This window comes from Pinus tabuliformis, chromosome 1_1 (genome assembly GCF_031772625.1).
Source record: "Pinus tabuliformis cultivar Carrire ecotype Pingquan chromosome 1_1, CPIR1, whole genome shotgun sequence".
Lineage (NCBI taxonomy): Eukaryota > Viridiplantae > Streptophyta > Pinopsida > Pinales > Pinaceae > Pinus > Pinus tabuliformis.
The window spans coordinates 762,362,522-762,382,371 of NC_142297.1; the positions used below are offsets into that span (position 1 = coordinate 762,362,522).

The 19,850-nt window shown below is 36.2% G+C and overlaps 1 protein-coding gene across 1 annotated transcript; it reads right to left on the reverse strand.

The window, feature by feature from the left end:
* Positions 1-3,817: 3,817 nt before the first annotated feature.
* Positions 3,818-8,704, reverse strand: LOC149216258 (glucan endo-1,3-beta-glucosidase 4-like). Its single transcript, XM_089392754.1, has 4 exons — positions 8,104-8,704; positions 6,633-7,124; positions 4,408-4,435; positions 3,818-4,287 (listed from the first exon to the last, which is right to left on the reverse strand). Exons 1-4 carry the CDS (start codon positions 8,192-8,194, stop codon positions 4,119-4,121), a joined length of 780 nt encoding a protein of 259 aa, XP_089248880.1. The 5' UTR covers positions 8,195-8,704; the 3' UTR covers positions 3,818-4,118.
* Between the last annotated feature and the right edge of the window lie 11,146 nt (positions 8,705-19,850).

The following is a 19,850-nucleotide window of genomic DNA, read 5'->3' on the forward strand; positions in this document are numbered from 1 at the left end:
ACTCCCACAAGATTTAATCGCACATCTAGCAGCACAAAACATAAAGGTTATCTCGCAGATAGCAGACCCAGCTCAAACTGATATTTTTCACCAAGCATGGAAAACGGCAGAGCAATTAAACATCCCGAGAAGATGGCACACCATATGGGATGAGTTCAGAGATGCCTTGATGGAAGCCCACATCCGCATCTTGGAGGGACCGGATGAATTGATTTGGCACCGCGCAGAGCACGGGGTATACACTCCTAAGGAAGGTTATATATACCTCATTGAACACCGAAAACCTGGAGAAATCTCATACTGGTGGCAAAATATATGGAAATGTACAGCCTCCCCCCGATCGAAATTGTTTAGTTGGTGCATACTAAGGCACAAAGTCCCCACAGGTGAACAGCTGGCGAAGAGAGCTATACACGGACCTACTAGGTGTGTGCTCTGCAAAGAGGATTCGGAATCTACAGATCACATATTCATGAGATGCCGAGCAACAGCAGACCTGTGGCGAAACCTCCGTGCGCATATAAATTACAATGGAGAATGGGAGGGACAGGACGTCATTAAGGCTTGGAATGAATGGGAAAAGAAAAACAAAGGATCCAAATTGATAAACCTTCCCATCATAATCAACTGGGCTATTTGGAAAGCCCGAAATCGAGCCATCTTTGATGAAAAGCCCATCCACTGGCCCTTACTAGAAGCTAGCATTGTAGCTGCCCTGAAGGAGCTGCCTGATCCCTCCCCTCCGCCTCCTCGACAGCCTGCCCCGCCTCCCCTCATCGACACAAGCACGCCTTGGGCTTTTTTTGACGGAGCGGCAAACCAACAAAGCTGCGGAGGTGGAATCATTCTCTATGTATCAGAGACCCACCATTATAACATCAAGGCTGGCCTGGGAGTTGGCACAAACAACTTCGCTGAATTGATTACTCTTCGACATCTTCTACACTTTGCATTAAGCCACCATTGCATAAACATCAACATTTATGGAGATTCTCAGATCATTGTTAATTGGTTGAATGGCACAGCTATATGTCACATGCACTCTCTCAGCACTATTCTTCAAGAAGCTCTCAATCTCAAGGCAGCTTTTAACCATATTTCTATCTCTCACATTTACAGGGAGCACAATAAAGGTGCCGACAAACTTTCCAAGGAGGCAGCGCTGATGGATCGAGGACTATGGGAGATTACAGAGACTATTGATCAGCGGGAGCAAAAATACTATCATCGGCCTTACATAGATCCAAGATACCCAACCCTGGATCAGCAAATAGACAACTAAATATATTAATGTTTTTTGACAGCTCTCTACAGACTATTGCAATTTTGGTTTTTTGTTAAGATGTATAGCATATATAGAATGAACTGATAAGCATGCCCTGCGAGGTATTGCACAGACAGCTTTTGAAGAACACTGTTTCTAACAGACTCATATGTAAACTGCTCATTAATGAAATATATATTGATTTTTCCAGAGGGAAAAAAAAATAATTTGGATTTGCCTCCCAAATTTTCCACTACATCTTTGATTCTTATCATGATAGATATTTGAAATCCTACTTTCTAGGCATATAAAACTCGATATGGAAAACTTTGTAGATAGATATTTAAAATCAACAATCAAATAGGTTCATACTTAAGAATTTTTACGTTTACTTGAATATATGAGGATATCAACCTTAGAAAAAGCATACCAAACAAGATGATTCTAAAATAAAACATGGCAAATATTATGGATTCAAGGCAATGAAATCACACTTACTCAACAAGAGAAACTGAAAGTCACTTTCCCTAGTCTAACACTCTCAACCCTACAAGCCTCTCTTAGATGATGACACCCAACAAAATGTAGGAACTCTACTTTTATATATTTGGAGAAGGATATAAAAGTAATGAAAACACACTTATATTCCATAAAAGAGAAAATTTAATATTTTGAATTTTTTTAAATGAGATGCCATAAATATTAAAAAATTCCCTTCTTAAAGGATACGTTCCAATCAAAAGAACAAAATAAATGGTTGTCAATGAAATTCCAAGTGAAGGAACATAAAGCTAAGAACTTTGTGAAGGAAAATAAAGCTAAGAACTGTGATAGGAAGTTGGGTCTAAATCGAAAATCTAGAAGCTAGAATCTCAAGTTACAAGTAGTTCTCATATACCCCTTTTTCCAGAAATGGAGTGGATGAATCTCAAGTTACAATTAGTTCTCATATACCCCTTTTTCCAGAAATGGGGTAGATAAAAAGGAAAGAGAATAATGTTATGTTTTTCATATGTGGTATTAGTTTTAGAGATACATAATCATCTATAAATATTTTAATAACATCATTAAAATGTAACATCTGTTGATATGTTTATGTAAGTTTTTGAATCTAAAATGTATCTTTTGATTTAGTTTCAATCATACTTGGTATATAATCATTAATAAAAAAAATTAATACCATCTTTAATAAAAAAAATTAATACCATCTTTAAAATGTATCTTTTTGGGTTATATGAATAAATTAAGGTATTTTTCCTAAAAAAATAGTTAAAATAGTTACCGTTTAAAATACAAATGTCAAACTTAACCAACCTAAATCTGAAAGGGATGAAATCTCTTAAGATACAAAACTCTTTTTTTAATAAAAAGATAGTTAAGAGATATCTAAACTTGGTTATAATTATAATTATAAATATAATTCCTAATTAAAAAAAAAATTATGTAATTTGATTAAGTAAAAATATTTACAAGACCAGACTTTACAGCATCTTCCAAGTTGGAGAGCGCTTTTTAGTCATTATTGATTTCTGATAAAAATTATAAAAATTCTTACATCTTCTCTGCTTTACTTACATCTTCTCTACATAAATATTAGACGACACTCTATTTAAATATTAGACAACAATCTTTATTTAAATATTGGATAAAGATCTATGGATGGATTAATCTTGTTCAATCCAATAAATAGGATAGCCTCGGTCAGCTCAGCCTCGTCACAAAAAAAACATGAAAAAAGAAAACTTCATATGAAAAAAGAAAACTTCATATATGAAAAGAAAGAGGAAGAAGCAATCTCGTTATACATTCGAACACAGTCAAAGATTTCAAAGTTGTAACTGAATTTCGTTATACATTCGATCACAGTCAAAGATTTCAGAGTAGTAATTGAATTTCAAGGTAGTAACTTATTATCAAACCCAGTTTTATACTTAATTAAATGTGTTTTACTATATTTTTTATTATATTCGCCATTGTAAAACATTATAATACATTATTAAATTTGATTATTAAACTTGTGCGGCCTGACTAGAGGTTGGCCATTGCTTCAAAATTCTAAATTCATTCAGTCTTTCATTTTCAATTTTTCCAGATTATAGGATAAATGATCGTAACTGATCCCGAGTACTAAGTTGGTTCAATTTTTGAAACGCAATTGCGATATATATGTGTGATGGGTGATATCTTCTTTGCTCAAACCTCAGAAAATGCAAACAGTATAACAATGCTTAAAAACCCAATAAAATGCAAGCATGCAAAGTTTATTTGAGCTATTTTCTGTGAATAAGATAATAATGATTTGTATATATAGGAACAAACTTAAACCCAAGAAAATGTAAACGGTATGAAAATGCTTAAAGCCAACAACCATATGAGCTGTTTTCTGTAAATAAGATAACAATGATTTGGATATATAGGAACAAACTTAAATCCAAGAAAATGTAAACTTAACTGCCATGCCAAGTTTCTTTGAGCTGTTTTCTGTGAATAACATAATAATAATTTGGATATATATATATAAAGAAACTTAAACCCAAGAAAATGAAAACAGTATGAAAATGCTTAAAGCCAACAGCCATGCCAAGTTAGCTTTGAGTTTTTCTTTGCTTGACTAAAATAATGATTTGAATTTGATAAAAACGGGCACATACACATAAATACTTGGAGTGGTAATATTACAGTTTTCCCATCCCGTAATACTGTAGCAATCCTACATTGCCGCTAACATATTAAAAATATGCAGCAGCCTCCAATCAAAAACAAAACTTTTCTCTGCTATCCAATGTACCCTTACAATTTAGTAGTTGATTACCAACTACCAAGTTGATAGGACAATGAATCACTCCCTTGAAATCTAAAGATGTTCAGAGAATATTATTACAGCCAGAAGAAAGGAGGTCAATGGAAGTAGAAGCCACAGATTTATAAATAAAGATCTTGCACCATCCGCAATAGGTGCCATGGGGCTCAAACCAGTCGATGATCCAGTGGGAACAGTGCCATTGAGAATTGACATACCACCACTGCAATCAATATAGTTCAGTACTATCAGCAATGATAAAACTGGAACTTTAAGATATGGGTTTAACTTGAAATCACACAAATTTAGAGAAAATGAAATTGCAGGTTATTTTAAAACATACCTAGATGGATACCTGCACGATGCATAGCCTGTCATTGCAAAATGCAGAGGGAAAAGATGTTAAATATGTGTACATATTCAAGCTCAGCAAGAAATCAAATGTTCAAGGACATTTACATCAAAAAATTTTGCAGCATAAATCGTAACTAACTGGAGATGAGGAACACTAGTCATAAATTTGATATCAGTGAAGATTTTGGCCAAAGGCTCACTGACAGGACAGGTTTCCCATTTTTTTGATATCCAACCTGCCCTATGAGTTGATTGAAACCATCAGATCTGTCAAAATAATATTTAAAATTTGCCCTTCTATCGCATATGCTATAACTTCAAAGAAAGTACTGATTGCACATTCAGTTGGGATAATCTGAGCACATGTATGAAAAAAGGTGAAGAGGTTGAAAGTAACGTGGATGTTGTTAGACAATAATTGCATATAAAACCCAAATTTTACCTCAATACATTCAGAAGCCCGGCAGGAATTGCAATTCCTACTGAATTTGTGTGCAAGTAATTGTCACACTCATTCATCAGGAATCAGTTATGTGGACTAACTGCCACCCTGGGAACATGGGACTAACCACCCACTCAAGAAGGGTTTGGAAATTTACTAAAGCTGTGGGTTTTGGTGTAACAGAAAACCTCAATATCAGAGCAGTGGCCTCAGTTTGATTCCCCGAGTTGCATTTAAGGGGGTGTTAGAGTAATTGTCACACTGGCCTCACTGGAAATCACTTAAGCTAGCTGCCCACTCAAGGTAATTGTAAGGGTGTGGAAATTTATTACAGCCTGCAGGTTTGGATGTTTACAGCAGCCTGCAGGTTTTGGTGTAATGTAAAACCTCAACAAGTCTACTTACCAGAGAAGAAGCCCATGTCCCTGAATGAGTGATCCTGGTCCAGCTAAAATTGAGAAGAAAACAAATGTTTAAAGGAAAAATAAGTTGTTTTATTTTGTAACTAAAAGCAGCTTTTGCAAGCTGGTAGCACTACCGAAACATTATCTTTTCTTTCTCCTTGTACTCAGTTGTGCAGGAATCTTGAAGAACGGGATATTTATAGAAAACAAAATTAGTAAATACAAACTTAAAAAGGTGCAATCTTTGGCAATTTTGAGAATATGTGGCATCAGGGAATATTACCAGGATTTCATGTCAATTCTCTGTGCAATCCTACGGTTTGACGACTCTGTATTATAGAACATGGGAGTTTGATTCAGTTGAAAAAACCCACTACTTATCATTTAGTCATGTGGTGAATTGAAGTGGGTAAGGTAATCAAAATATTACGAGGAGATCACAAGATATTTAGTTTTCGAAGTATTGAGCTCATGGGCACTTGGATTATTTCAAGGGTAAGGCAAAATAAATACTGAAACACTTGTCCATAGTGTCTTTCAAACTGACAGTGAATGAAATATTGGAATTATCAGATCTTCATAGCATACTTTAGAGCACAGGATCAACACTGTTTCATATACAGTTTATTTATCGATTTTGAGGAGGGAAGTCAGGTTGGCAAATTTCCTCTCCAATTGAGATTTTATAATTTTGTTTAGGAAACTTCCATTCAACATATGTTTGGGTTTTGCTAGTCTTGTGATTTTGATTGATGACATGAAGATGTTCAGCTGATTGAAACTTCGGATAAATCTGCCCACCAGCAAATGGAGATAGAAACATACACTTCTACACTGGCCTGTTAAGGGTGCCCATCATACAGGGGAAAGAACCTCAATGGTAGAGAAGCCATCAGTTGAGGAAGTGTTGGACAAAGTGCAGCTTGAGGAAGGGAGTGGTGGAGATAGCAATCCGCACTAGTATATTGAACTTGATAGGGTGAAAAACGAGATGAACTCCAGAAAACTCAACTCATACTTGCGACAGATGGAATACAAGGTGGTGAGATCAATAACTTCTTAGATTATGTAGAGAGCATTTTGCACTTAAGCTTAACTGCCTTTCCACCTTGAGATTTTTAAAATTACACTCGGGGATTACTTTTTCATTATTAAAAAAATTGGTTAGGGCTGTCATATGTTGTATTTGATCCTCCTTACAGGGCCTTTTCAGCAACAAGGAAAGAGCCATTGACATGGTCAAAGGTTCAAAACCACATTGGCAAATACAATTTCCAGAACCTGCCCATCTAAAGTTTACCCCTAAAAACTACATCCTACTTCTTACAGGAAGAAAATTCTAAAGAAAATAGTTGAAGTGCCACTTACTTGGATCTGTAGTAGTGATTACTGCAGTGCCTGCAAAATCACAGGTTCCTGGTGCCATCCCATTTTTTTGGTAGTAACTGTTAAAAGCATATGATGCATGAGAAACGACACTATCAGGAATAAAACAAGAGCCTCCTTGCTTGACTTGTCCACAGTCTGCTCCTCCAAGTCCACAGGCATAATCCAGGGCAGTCTGCAACGTTGAATCAGCAATACCGCTTTTGGCTACACACCAACTCTGACCTGATGTGGCACTTACTGCAGTCGTACTATTTGTAGGCGCTTTGATGGGTGTGGCAATGGTCTTTTCCGGGCTTGTACTAGTGCTGTTTCCTTTCAATGAAGGGGCAGGGGCAATGTCAGTAGTTTTGTTTCTCCCTGAACTAGAATCCACTGTAGAACTAGAGTTGTCTGATTGTTTTTCCATAACCTTCCTTGAAGCTGATAAACGAACCTCCAACACTTTCAGTTGTGAGAATCCAATCAAAGCCCCTACAAAACAGTAGCCCCATGAATCCACCGACATTAAATTCCTCCAAAGATTTGTATGAACCTAATAATATTCACACTTTATTTTAAAGAAATATTAACTACACTGCTAACCATATTCATGCAGTTCTTAACATACTAGGGTTTTTTAGTTCAAATGGACCCAGTATATATAGAAAATCTGTGAGGAAATGAGGAAATTTCACTAAAACGTTTAGAGCCAATCCTCTATTGCTAATCCTTGAGTTATGCTAAATGTCAAACACTCATGCACAGATATTGAGCTACATAAACTTATGGGTCAAACATTTTAGCGATCACGTGCTCATTATGGTTATATGAACTAATGCTCATTATGCCTACGATTCTGATCATCTCTGGTTATATCAACTAATGCTACCGGGCTGTGCCACAAGTCCAAAACCCACAAGGTCCTCGACTGATCCTCCAAGGCTGTCTCACAAGTTTAAAACCCACAAGGGGCCAACATTGCAAAACCCAAAAGGGTAAGGTGTGTGTATCCCTGCAAGGGGGTTTCAGATGGCAACTATCTCATTTTCCTAGGGCTGAGGCCTAAAACGTTACCCATTTTGTTCCTAGTGATCTCAGTGATCCTCCGCAGTCCCCACAAAAGGGTAGGGTAGGGGTGTGTTGCAAAAGCCATTTTGTTCATAGTGATCTCTGTGATCTTTTGGCACTACCCCATAAAAAAGGGTAGGGGGTGAGTTGTAAAAGCCCATCAGTTAGGGAAGCCCTACCCATACCATGCATTAGTTAGGGCAGCCCTACTCACACAACAGCACCCTCATGCAGAGTCATTACAGAGAGAGCTAGCAATACAACCTGGGTTAGTTCTGGTAAACTCCCACCGATCAGGACAGCAACCCAATTGTATTTTCAGCTTATAAGCTGTTTGGTTAAAAGCTATCAAGTTAAAAGAAAAAACTGCAGGGACCCTACAACTGGAATTTCTTAAACTTACCTGTGCAGGTCTGAGAACAGAGCAAGATGCAGAAAACAGTGCCAAGGATTAGCATCACCATTTCTTGAGGGGAGTGCAGCTTCGGCGCCATTAATAGAAAGATTCTACTAAAATGATATTCCTTGCTGATATCTCTCTGCTCCTTCGCAGAATGCAATATCCCCTCAGACTGCAAAATACATTGAGCCCTCTTTTCCACTCTCAAAACACCTTTTACCAGTTAAAACATGAACAATACTGAACTATATGATTGATTACAAAGGGAAGCCACATGCACGCGCCAAATGCCGATACACAGATAAGCAGAAATAAACAAAAATAACTCCCCTGTTCGCAGTAACAGCTACACCAAGCGGTTCAGAGTAGACATTAAAGCTAGAAGGTCCTAAATATGTAAAATAAGAGGGTAAAGCCTGGGAGATGACGCCATGGTCGCAAGGGCGGGTAATCGCAGGAGGGTTGAATGAACCATGGTCAGTTTCTCTCGGAGACTGCACAGCATTAATTCTTAAAAAGGTTGCTAACGGCTCTATTACTCTGTCTGGGCACTGGGTGGTCTTCTGCCTTTGGGTGATTCTGTCAGAACAACGGTAATATTATAAGATTCTTTGGTGATTTTCTGCGTTTTTAATGGCTCTGTACCATGTCTTAATTTGATAAAATGAAGCGATAGATGTTTTGTAGGGTGGCAATGGAGAATATGACGTGCGATGTCCATGAAGAATTCGGGTGTAGAATAATCGAGAGTGAGGTGGTCGACATTGCTATTCTTAGATTCCGTGCTCGGAGAAATTGTATATTTGAGCGTGTGTGCTGATATTCTATTCTATTTGTGCCGCCGATTGCAGAACTCCCAAGAAAAGGGAATATCGGTGCTAAGGCGGTCAATATTAAAATAAATTTTCGGATAAAATTTCCCGGGCAAGCCACCTTTGTTTTTGTTGTGGCGTTGTTTATATATTTATTATATTGAGCGTTTCCTTGGAATTTGGAAAAAAGGATTTTGGTCAGATTATGATTTTGTTATTTAAAATATAAAATAATTGAGCCGTTTGAAATAGGGAGAATTCACAATTGGAGTTTTGCCCAAATTCTTATTAAAGTTTTAGCCAATTAAATAAAAAATACACTAAAAATGGTTGCAAAACATATAACAAATAATTTATGATTTTTTATTCCAATTAATTAAAAATAATATAATCAAATTTTATAATTAAATTTATTAATTATGAATTAGAATTTTGATTATGATAGAATTATGAACCTTTTTTTGGTATTTAGGCTGAGTCTAGGCCCGCTTTATTTATTGGTTGGAAGAAGAATAATCAACTCACAATGGGATGCTTATCATCTAGATTGTACAAAAGTTTAGTCAAGTTTTTAATTCTCTAAATTAGGTTCCACTCTTTAACCCCTCTCCATAAAGTTTAAACATGTGCCGTGGTAAAGTGGGGACTATCTATTTTCACTTCTTAACCATAAATAATTTAATTATTAAACTCTTTTACTTCTTAACAAATAAAAAAATTGTGACCAATGAATTTAGAATTTTGATTTTTACATCTTAACCATAGGCCCACTTTATTTATTGGTTGGAAGAAGAATAATCCACTCACAATGTGATGCTCATCATCTAGATTGTAGAAAAATTTAGTCAAGCTTTTAATTCTCCAAAATAGGTTCCACTCTTCAACCCCTCTCCATAAATTTTAAACACTGTGGTGGTAAAGGGGACTATCCGTTTTCACTTCTTAACCATAAATAATTTAATCATTAAACTCTTTTAATTCTTAACAATAAATAATTTAATAAAAAAATTGGGACGGATGAATTTAAAATTTTGATTTTTATATCTTAACCATAACCAATTTAATAAGGAATAGTTTTTAAGTGCGAGTTTTTGGAGTTTCTAGCACATTTCTGGATAGAATCTGACAAACAAATTTGTGGCCAAATCTTGATTTGTGTTGTTTAAACTAATTTTATGGAATCTGGTAAACAAATTTGTGGCTAAATCTTGATTTGTGTTGTTTAACATGTGCTCTCAAAAAGTCTTGGGGCACTTTAACTATAAAGAGTTCACACATCAAAATTGTGATTTCAAAGAATTCCTACCAGATTTTAGACAAATTATATCAGAAAATAAACTAGAAAATTTTCCAAAAAATAACACTTGATTTCAAAGAATTCCTGCTAGATTTTAGACAAATTATATCAGAAAATAAACTAGAAAATTTTCCAAAAAATAACACTTAAAACTACTGCATTTAATAAAAAAAAATTAAAAAAAGTAAACTAATAAAATAATAGCATATTTTATATGTAAAAAAATTATATATATGTATATTATAATAATAATAATAAATTGATTTTATATTTTAGTTTAAAAAGTTAAAGTTAACATATATAAAAATTAATGTAGAGTGTAGTGTATTTTAATTTCTATAAAATGTTTAGTAATTGGTACAAGAATAAGTTAAAAGTGGATAGACATAAATTATTTTCAAAGTTATTTTAAATTTCATTTTCATGATTTGACCATGCAAATTTTTCTTTAGGATTTTGGTTCATTTAATAACATAAAAATATGAGAATTTTAAATAATAATAATAATAATTGTTATATATTTTTAAGGTGGATGTCAATTGAAACATCAAATTGGTGTATAATACTTTTTGTTTATGAGACAAGGGAATTGTTTCCTATTAAGGTTTATGAAAGTGTACTTACTCTACTCCCATTTATATTTGAATTTATAACCTTTTAAACAACACTTGATTGTCTGAAAGCGTCAATAATTAGGTCAATAGTAATCTCTATTTTGGAAAAGGAATTTTACAAATTTTAATCTCATTATTAACATTTATTAGGTGGAAGGTTGAGATTTAACCTCTATAGAATATTCTTAATAATATACACAAATTAAAAGATCGATTTTGAAAACAATTATGTATTTTTGTCCTTTTAATTAAATTCATTAATTGAAAAAATGTCATATGAAATAAGTTAAGTTTTTTTGGGCATGTGGTATTGGTAAACCATGGTATTGGGCCATGGTATTGTAACAAAACCTATTTACAAATTAAAAATCTCTAAAATAAAGTGGTCCAAACGCAATGATTAAGAATCCTTCTTACATTTGATCTCTGGTTTTTGTGATATATAATGATTTTTTGCAACTAAATCACATCGTGAATATTTGATGGTCAAATATGGTCGATGTTTCGAATGTTCTAATGATGTTCAGTTTTTGGTCAATATATAAGAAATTATTAATAATTTGGTCAATATATAAGAAAACATTAAAATATTAAGATAATAATGAAATTAATGGGTAGAAATAAAAAGAACCAAAAAATAGAGAAATATAATAGATAAAAGAAAGAAATAACAACATGTTGACGATAGGTGGCATAATATTTCCTGAAACAAAAGAAGGGCGCTGGGCCACGACGGGCGAAGGAAATGGCTCTCACCCGCGCCTGTCAAACCTCTGGAGTTTCCCAAAGTAAGAAGTCTGAACCAGCTCGACGGGTATTGATCAACTCTGCACGGCCGAGAGCAAGGGTATCACGTTTTTCGCTGCAGTCAAAGGTTAAAAGAAGTGCTGAAGTGCAAATCCGGATGGATCTGCTACAAAAGACGGCGAATACTGCTGATAAACCCCCGATAGGCCCAACAGGGACGGCTCTGCCTACGAAATCCAGAAGGATCGAGCCATTGAAAGTCCGCTCTGTGGCAGCAACTGCATCGGAGGGTGTTGTCTCGAGTCAGAATGGAGATCTCAGGACGGTAGATCGCCGACAAAGCAAAAGGTATGAAGAAATTATTAAGCCCTTTTCAGGTCAGAACTCCGATTTGAACTATCATGCAGATCGTGTCTTCCATATGTCCAAACAACCGCCGCTGAGCCCAGATTGGGCATCATATTCATCGATCAACAGCATTGTGCACAGATCGGGTCATGGGCCCTCCGATCTAGACCTCTGTAGAGCAGATCTACCCCTATTCTGGTCAGATCTGGAAACACACTCACCGGAAAAGCTGATTGAAGATAGAAAAAGTTCTCTCTTTATTAGATCCATGGGAGGGAACACAATATGCATCGAAATAGGGAAATGGGAGGCAACAAAAACCCTCAAACAGAGGATACAAGAAAAGACTGGAATCCCACCATGCAAACAACTACTCCTCTACGCAGGGAAAGTACTGCAGGAGGAGTGCAAGCTAATGGAATACGGTATAGGAAATGACTCAACCATCTGTCTCAGCACAAGATTGCGCGGAGGCTGCTCCGGCTCAAGTTCAAAAGGACCTGCTTCCTTCAAAGATGCAGTCAAAGGGAAGATGGAACCACAAAAGAAACCAGAACAGCAAGCTACAACACCAGGGGCCTACATTGTTGAGCAGACAACACAGAACCCTGCATTAACAATCTCCATACCAGAGGTAAATGAAATACATGCTGATTATTCAACTAAAGCAGTGATATGTAGGTTCAATGGATTTTGGCCCAAACCGGAAGCCCTTCGTCAATGGATTTACTCCATATGGACAGAAAACTGTGATATCCATCTCTGTTCAAAGGGATTCTTTATTGTCAAATTTGACACCATAAAGGACAAAGAATATGCTTTGAACGAGGGACCATGGTTTTGGGGAAACGCTGGCCTTTTCATGAAATCTTGGTTCCCGGATTTCGATCCAAACAGCATGGTGGTCTCCAAAATGCCAGTCTGGGTAAAATTATTTAACTTACCTATACACTTTTGGCACTACAAAGTATTGGAAGGAATCGGCAACACCTTGGGGACATTTTTAAAAGTAGACAATGAGCGCCTATCCAAGGATATCTACACTTTCGCCAGGATCTGTGTGGAGGTAGACCTCAGTCAAGGCCTACCAGATCACATTCTCCTAATCCATAATGGAAAGCAATGGGCACAGCCACTGGATTATGAAAACACTACCTTCCGCTGCCGCATATGTCGACAAACTGGTCATCTTCAGAGTGCATGCCCACAAAACAAAAAAGATAGGAAAAGGAGACAACCACCAAAGCCGAAAGGATGGCAATTTACAGCCACATGGGCAGAGGATATAGAAGAGGAAAAGAATGCAGAAACCACCAGTATACTTCAAGAAGACGAAGACGGAAGGAATAATCCAGAAATCAGCAAAGAAAGTTATCCGCACCACCTACAGAATAATGAAAATCTGATTGAAGATGCAACAGATCCAAATGCAAGCAACCCACAGCAGCAATATGAGAACCCCGGACAGGAAATTGGAGGCAGCAAGTGAGCATACTCTTCAACAAGCTCAGATTCTGAAAAAGACATCATGGCTGCCACAAATGAAGCACAAATGATTATTGTAACAGCTCCGCCTAACAATGAAGGTTGGCGGAAAGTGGAAAAAAAGAAGGGTAGGAAATCCTACATAGACTGTTGATTGATTTTTAGCTCCTGATCTTAGCAGGACAAGTTTTGTTACAGCATATGCTATTACAACATCTACAACATGTAATTTTACTCAAAATGAATAAAATTACGATTTTTCCAGTGGAAAAAAACAACATTTTGACTAAATTTATAACTACGTCGTAATGTGTTTCCCTTTGAAAACCATTCCCCAAACTGCCACGGTGTACTTGTTTATAGCATAAGATTTTATGTTAGACGATCAAAGAATCCTCGACCATTAGATTGAAACAGTTATCAAAATAGTTATAACAACCTTCTTCGGTTGGGGAAAATGATAAAGCGACACATTTGCATCTAAACTCGCAGCAGAGAGAATCGATTTGAGATCCTCGCTCACAAATTCATGCAGCTCATCACAGCCATCATGGAATTGAAGTTACTGTACATTTCCGTCGTTTGTGGGCATGCTTCTGTAGGGGGATTCATTTTCACGTTAGCCCTTGACGCTCACCAGTGTGATGATGGAATATCAGGCCTGGCTACTCAGCTTGGCTCATTGAGTTGCAAAGGATGAGAGAAGTGGGAGAAGGAGCCTTGGTCGTGATGGAGATGGGATACAATACCTAAACCAACTTCACCCCATGAAAACTAAACCAAGTGCCCAAATCGCTCAGAGACGGAGATATTGTAGGCAGCTTCGAGGAGAACCTGGCTAGCTGCTTGCTTGCTTTTACTAGCTTTTTGTTACTTGCAGGCTGGTCAAAGAAATCACTCGAAGTGATTGGTGGCGGTTCACTGCAGTCTGGCGGGATGATCCTCTGTGAAAAGCAATATGTATTTCCTGGTCTCCCTGAAGATCCAACAAGCCAGCTTCTTGACTGGGGTTTCCCTGCGACACCAAATATTGCCCAGCGTCCATCGTACCATAAAAATCCTTCCTTGTAAGGCTTAGGAAACCCTTTGGAAACCCTTTGCCATCACAAGGAAGAGTAAAACATATATGCAACAATGGAGAGATCCATGCTTTCAGGGAAGAGTTTCCTTCTTATATATTGACCCCGCACCAGGTTGAAAGGGCCTAAATCATTCTTTATTCATGATTCTTTAAATCCTCTGTTTTTTGGTATTAATAAAAATTTCCTCTGTATTTGGCCGGACAAGCTGAGGTCCATACATTACCACCATTACGACTATGATGCGCCTATTGACGAATATGGTAGGCAAGAGTTGGTGATGCCAAACTTTGTTTTGCAATTAAAGAGTGTGTGGGGTCTAGGAACCCCCCATCCCCCACTTTTTATTTTATTTTTTTTTGTAAATTTTCTTGAAAAATCTACCCCTGGGTTGCAATGAGCATTGCAAAACAAGTATGCTTCAATTATCCTTCCACAATCAGAAAGTTAGGAACTTTTGTAAGTCCATATTTGTATTTTCTCCTTTTATTTGAAACAATTTCGTACTCCGTAACCATTGAAGTGCATACTTTGATATAGGATTGGCTTAATGGATATACAGGAACTTAGACTGGAGATTATTATAAATGGGAGTTTACATTCGATAAGCTGATTACACAAGCTGGAATGCTTGCCAATTAGGAAGGGGGTTCTAGTGCAAGTCCATGGATTATGGTACTAATGTTTTCAATAATATTAGTTTCTTGTCTTGTGGGCTCTATCTAGTTTATGGTTGCTATCTGCTGCAGATCCCAATTAAGCCATATCATTCTTTGGAATTCTCAAGATCCATGGACCCTTTTGCTTACAATGAGAGCAAAGCATTCTCACAAGACATATTAATCCCCCAAAAAAATTAAGATCGTAATTAAGTCATATCATTCTTTGGAATTCTCAAGATCCATGGACCCTTTTTCTATCTGTTTGGAGATTCTATGATCAGACAACTTATTACAAGTTACAATGAGAGAAAAGCATTCTCACAAGACGTATCGCCCCCCAAAAAATTAAAAAACAACGTTTCAACATTTTTCAGTACTGTATAAAGGCCATGGCCAACTCAACTCATATGTTAGATGGAAGAATAACACTGGAATGCTGTCAGGATTGATGTCTTTTAGGATTAGCCAAGCCTTCACAATTGGTTTTCAGCTTTCACATACATTTGAACATTGAATTTACTGAAGATTAAACCCTACATAAATTAATTAATCTATACACTTTGTTTCAACTTTACCACAACAATAGAAAAACAAAATTTCAACATAAATATGTTATAGTTCTTTTCTACATCTCAAGAAAAAAGTATTTGCCATTTTTCTTATTATTATTGGTAAATAGATCAAATTACAACTTTTGCAAAATGATGTTTGAATTGGTTCAATTTGAGAATTTTGATTTTTTCCAGATCGAGGAATTTATTACATTTGATAAATGTCATAGAAGCTTTTACTATAAGAGGCAATGGCACCATGTTGAAATATCCACTGCAATCATCAGTAAAGTAGAATTACTGCCTACTGGATCTTTCTCAAACCTTGGCCTATAACTAATGACACCAACAACAGGCTTAAGGGAAGCAAGGTGAGAATGCACAGGCCCTCCTCTGTGTACCTCGGGAGGCTAACAACCCTCATAGCAGGTGGTCAACTCATGTTGTCAACTGGGACATTATTTAAGCTTATCAAGGATATTAGAACCAAATATCTTATTTTTCAACCATGTTTAGAAGAAAGTATGTGAGGCTTTCCACTTAAACTATTTTTGGGTAAAGTTTACAGGATGGAGAGAGTGTCTCTACATTCTATGTGCATGTTTAGAAGAAAGTATGTGAGGCTTTCCACTTAAACTATTTTTGGGTAAAGTTTACAAGATGGAGACAGTCTCTCTACATTCAATGAGAGAAATTTTCTGGATGAATCTGCGTGGAGAATTTTTAATTATGTTCAAAGTTTAGGTGGACACTCCACTTATCATCAAGGACCCGAAAAAGGTGTAGCTGATGTAACCTTCTCAACAAAAACCAAAAAACAATTCTACTTTCTAATTGAAAATTTTTACCTCTTTTGCAAGTGAACAACATTCAAAAAAACTTTGAACTTCTACTTTGTGTCTGCTAGGCCCCACCCAATGATTTTCCTTGGATTGTAATCATGGCATTCAGGACCAATAAAGGCCTGCAAAAGAGAAAGAACCAAATAAGGTGCAGGTCCTTATCTTCCTAAGAAGGCATTGAAATCTCAGGTCAAAGACCTGGGACCAACCTAGTAAAGCCTTTCAAGAACAAATAAAGTTGGTGCATATCCTTATCTTTAAAGGCTCAAATTTTCATGATCAATTCTGTGAGCTAGAAGGCCAATCAAAGGATTGCAATCCATATATACAAAATTCAGTTTGAATCCAAAGGAAAACCTTCAATTATATTATTTGTGATATATTATAGAAAATTCATAAGTTGCTAATCCATACTTCCATAGAGTTACATCCTTCCATAACCTTATGAACTACCTATCAAGGAGGCCATTGCATCTACAAAATAGTTCAATATGGTCAATAGTGACTGAACCAACAGCTCTATGACATTCCACATGATTTCCCCAACAAGGTCTACAATGGCATGGAGGGAAGTACACAATTAATCTAAAAATTCTGTAAACACAGTACCCAACAGTCACAGTATAACACTGATTTCTTCCTGAATGAAGCTCATACACCCAAGTACTAATGCAATAAACAAATCTATGAAACACCCAATCATATATTCCAAAACTATGGTAAGCCCCTGCATTACATTTCCTAGAATAGAAAGAATTAATTCTCCAGGGATTGTCAATGCCTGAATTAAGGCCACTGATACCACTTCTATGATTGTAAACATAGCAAATGATGACAAAAGCATTTAAGGTCAAGGGTGTATAGGGGTGATAACTGGAATATCCATCCCACCAATCCATATGGGTGGCACTACCTGCAACTACCACCCTGCATGGAACCTTGTCAATGACGTGGAGTCCACATGTGGATGACGCAACAATCATATATATATATATATATATATATATATATATATATATATATATATATATATATATATATATATATATATATATATATATATATATATATATATATATATATATATATATATATATATATATATATATAACAAGGCCTGCACAGCCCAGATGCAAAATCAATTGGGGTCTTGCTTTTGTCCAAGCAAAACAAAATTCCAATGCCCTTTCACATAATTAATTCATCCCGTCTCATCCCCTCATGGTCACTTTGTTCTTCGCTAATGGTCTGGAAAACTTCATTAATTTTCAGCAAGATCTCATAAGTGTATGGACCCTAGCATCCAATTCCACTCACCATGGGAATTGACCACTGCTAAACATATAATAGCAACCATTATTGATATGCATGGAAAATCTTCTGTTGATAGCAGTCCACACCTTCATATTGAACAACTAAGGGTGTTTATCGTGGAGTGCTATCATGAAAGGGGTATGTAGCTTTGTGCCAGAACAACTCACTGTCCAAGTGCAGATCCTAATTAAGCCATATCATTCTTTGGAATTCTCAAGATCCATGGACCCTTTTGCTATCTGTTTGGAGATTCTATGATCAGACAACTTACTACAAGTTACAATGAGAGCAAAGCATTCTCACAAGACATATTACTCCCCCAAAAAATTAAGATCGTAATTAAGTCATATCATTCTTTGGAATTCTCAAGATCCATGGACCCTTTTGCTATCTGTTTGGAGATTCTATGATCAGACAACTTATTACAAGTTACAATGAGAGCAAAGCATTCTCACAAGATGTATTGCCCCCCAAAAAATTAAAAAACAATGTTTCAACATTTTTTAGTACTGTATAAAGGCCATGGCCAACTCAACTCATATGTTAGATGGAAGAATAACACTAGAATGTTGTCAGGATTGATGTCTTTTAGGATTAGCCAAGCCTTCACAATTGGTTTTTAGCTTTCACATACATTTGAACATTGAATTTACTAAAGATTAAACCCTACATAAATTAATTAATCTATACACTTTGTTTCAACTTTACCACAACAATAGAAAAACAAAATTTCAACATAAATATGTTATAGTTCTTTTCTACATCTCAAGCAAAAAGTATTTGCCATTTTTCTTATTATTATTGGTAAATAGATCAAATTACAACTTTTGCAAAATGAGGTTTGAACTGGGTCGATTTGAAACTTTTGATTTTTTCTGGATCGAGGAATTTATTACATTTGATAAATCTCAGAGAAGCTTTTACTACAAGAGGCAATGGCACCATGCTGAAATATCCACTGCAATCATCAGTAAAACAGAATTACTGCCTACTGGATCTTTCTCAAACCTTGGCTTGTAACTAATGACACCAACAACAGGCTTAAGGGAAGCAAGGTGATAACGCATAGGCCCTCCTCTGCGTACCTCGGGAGGCTAACAACCCTCATAGCAAGTGGTCAGCTCATGTTATGAATTGGGACATTATTTAAGCTTATCAGGGATGTTAGAACCCAATACCTTCACCAATATTTTTCAACCATGTTTAGAAGACAATATGTGAGGCTTTCCACTTAAACTAATTTTGGGTAAATTTTACGTGATGGAGAGAGTGTCTCTACATTCTAGTTTAGAAGAAAGAATGTGAGGCTTTCCACTTAAACTATTTTTGGGTAAAGTTTACAGGATGGAGACAGTCTCTCTACATTCTATGAGAGAAATTTTCTGGATGCCTGTGTGGAGAATTTTTAATTCTATTCAAAGTTTAGGTGGACACTCCACTTATCATCAAGGACCCGAAAAAGGTGTAGCTGATGTAACCTTCTCAACAAAAACAAAAAAACAGTGCTACTTTCTTGCTACTTTCTAATTGAAAATTTTTACCTCTTTTGCAAAACATTCAAAATAATTTGAACTTCTACTTTGTGTCTGCTAGGCCCCACCCAATGATTTTCCCTGGATTGTAATCATAGCATTCGACACCAATAGAGGCCTGCAAAAGAGCAAGAACCAAATACGGTGCAGGTCCTTATCTTCCTAATAAGGCATTGAAATCACAGGTCAAAGACTAGGGACCAACCTAGTAAAGCCTTTCAGGAACAAATAAAGCTGGTGCATATCCTTATCTTTAAAGGATCAAATTTTCATGATCAATTCTGCGAGCTAGAAGGCCAATCAGAGGATTGCAATCCATATATACAAACTTTAGTTTGAATCCAAATGAAAACCTTCAATCAAGTTATTTGTGATATATTATAGAAAATTCATAAGTTGTTGATGAAGACCTCCATAGAGTTACATCATTCCATAGCCTTATGAACTACCTATCAAAGAGGCCACTG

What these genes read in the sequence shown, in the direction of transcription:
- LOC149216258 (XM_089392754.1), bottom strand. Translation starts at nt 8,194, where the DNA reads ATGGCGCCGAAGCTGCACTCCCCTCAAGAAATGGTGATGCTAATCCTT. An exon ending in CTGTTCTCAGACCTGCACAG is followed by an intron (nt 7,125 to 8,103) that starts GTAAGTTTAAGA and finishes ACTGTTTTGTAG; the next exon opens with GGGCTTTGATTGGATTCTCA. An exon ending in TCGTGCAGGTATCCATCTAG is followed by an intron (nt 4,288 to 4,407) that starts GTATGTTTTAAA and finishes TATTGATTGCAG; the next exon opens with TGGTGGTATGTCAATTCTCA.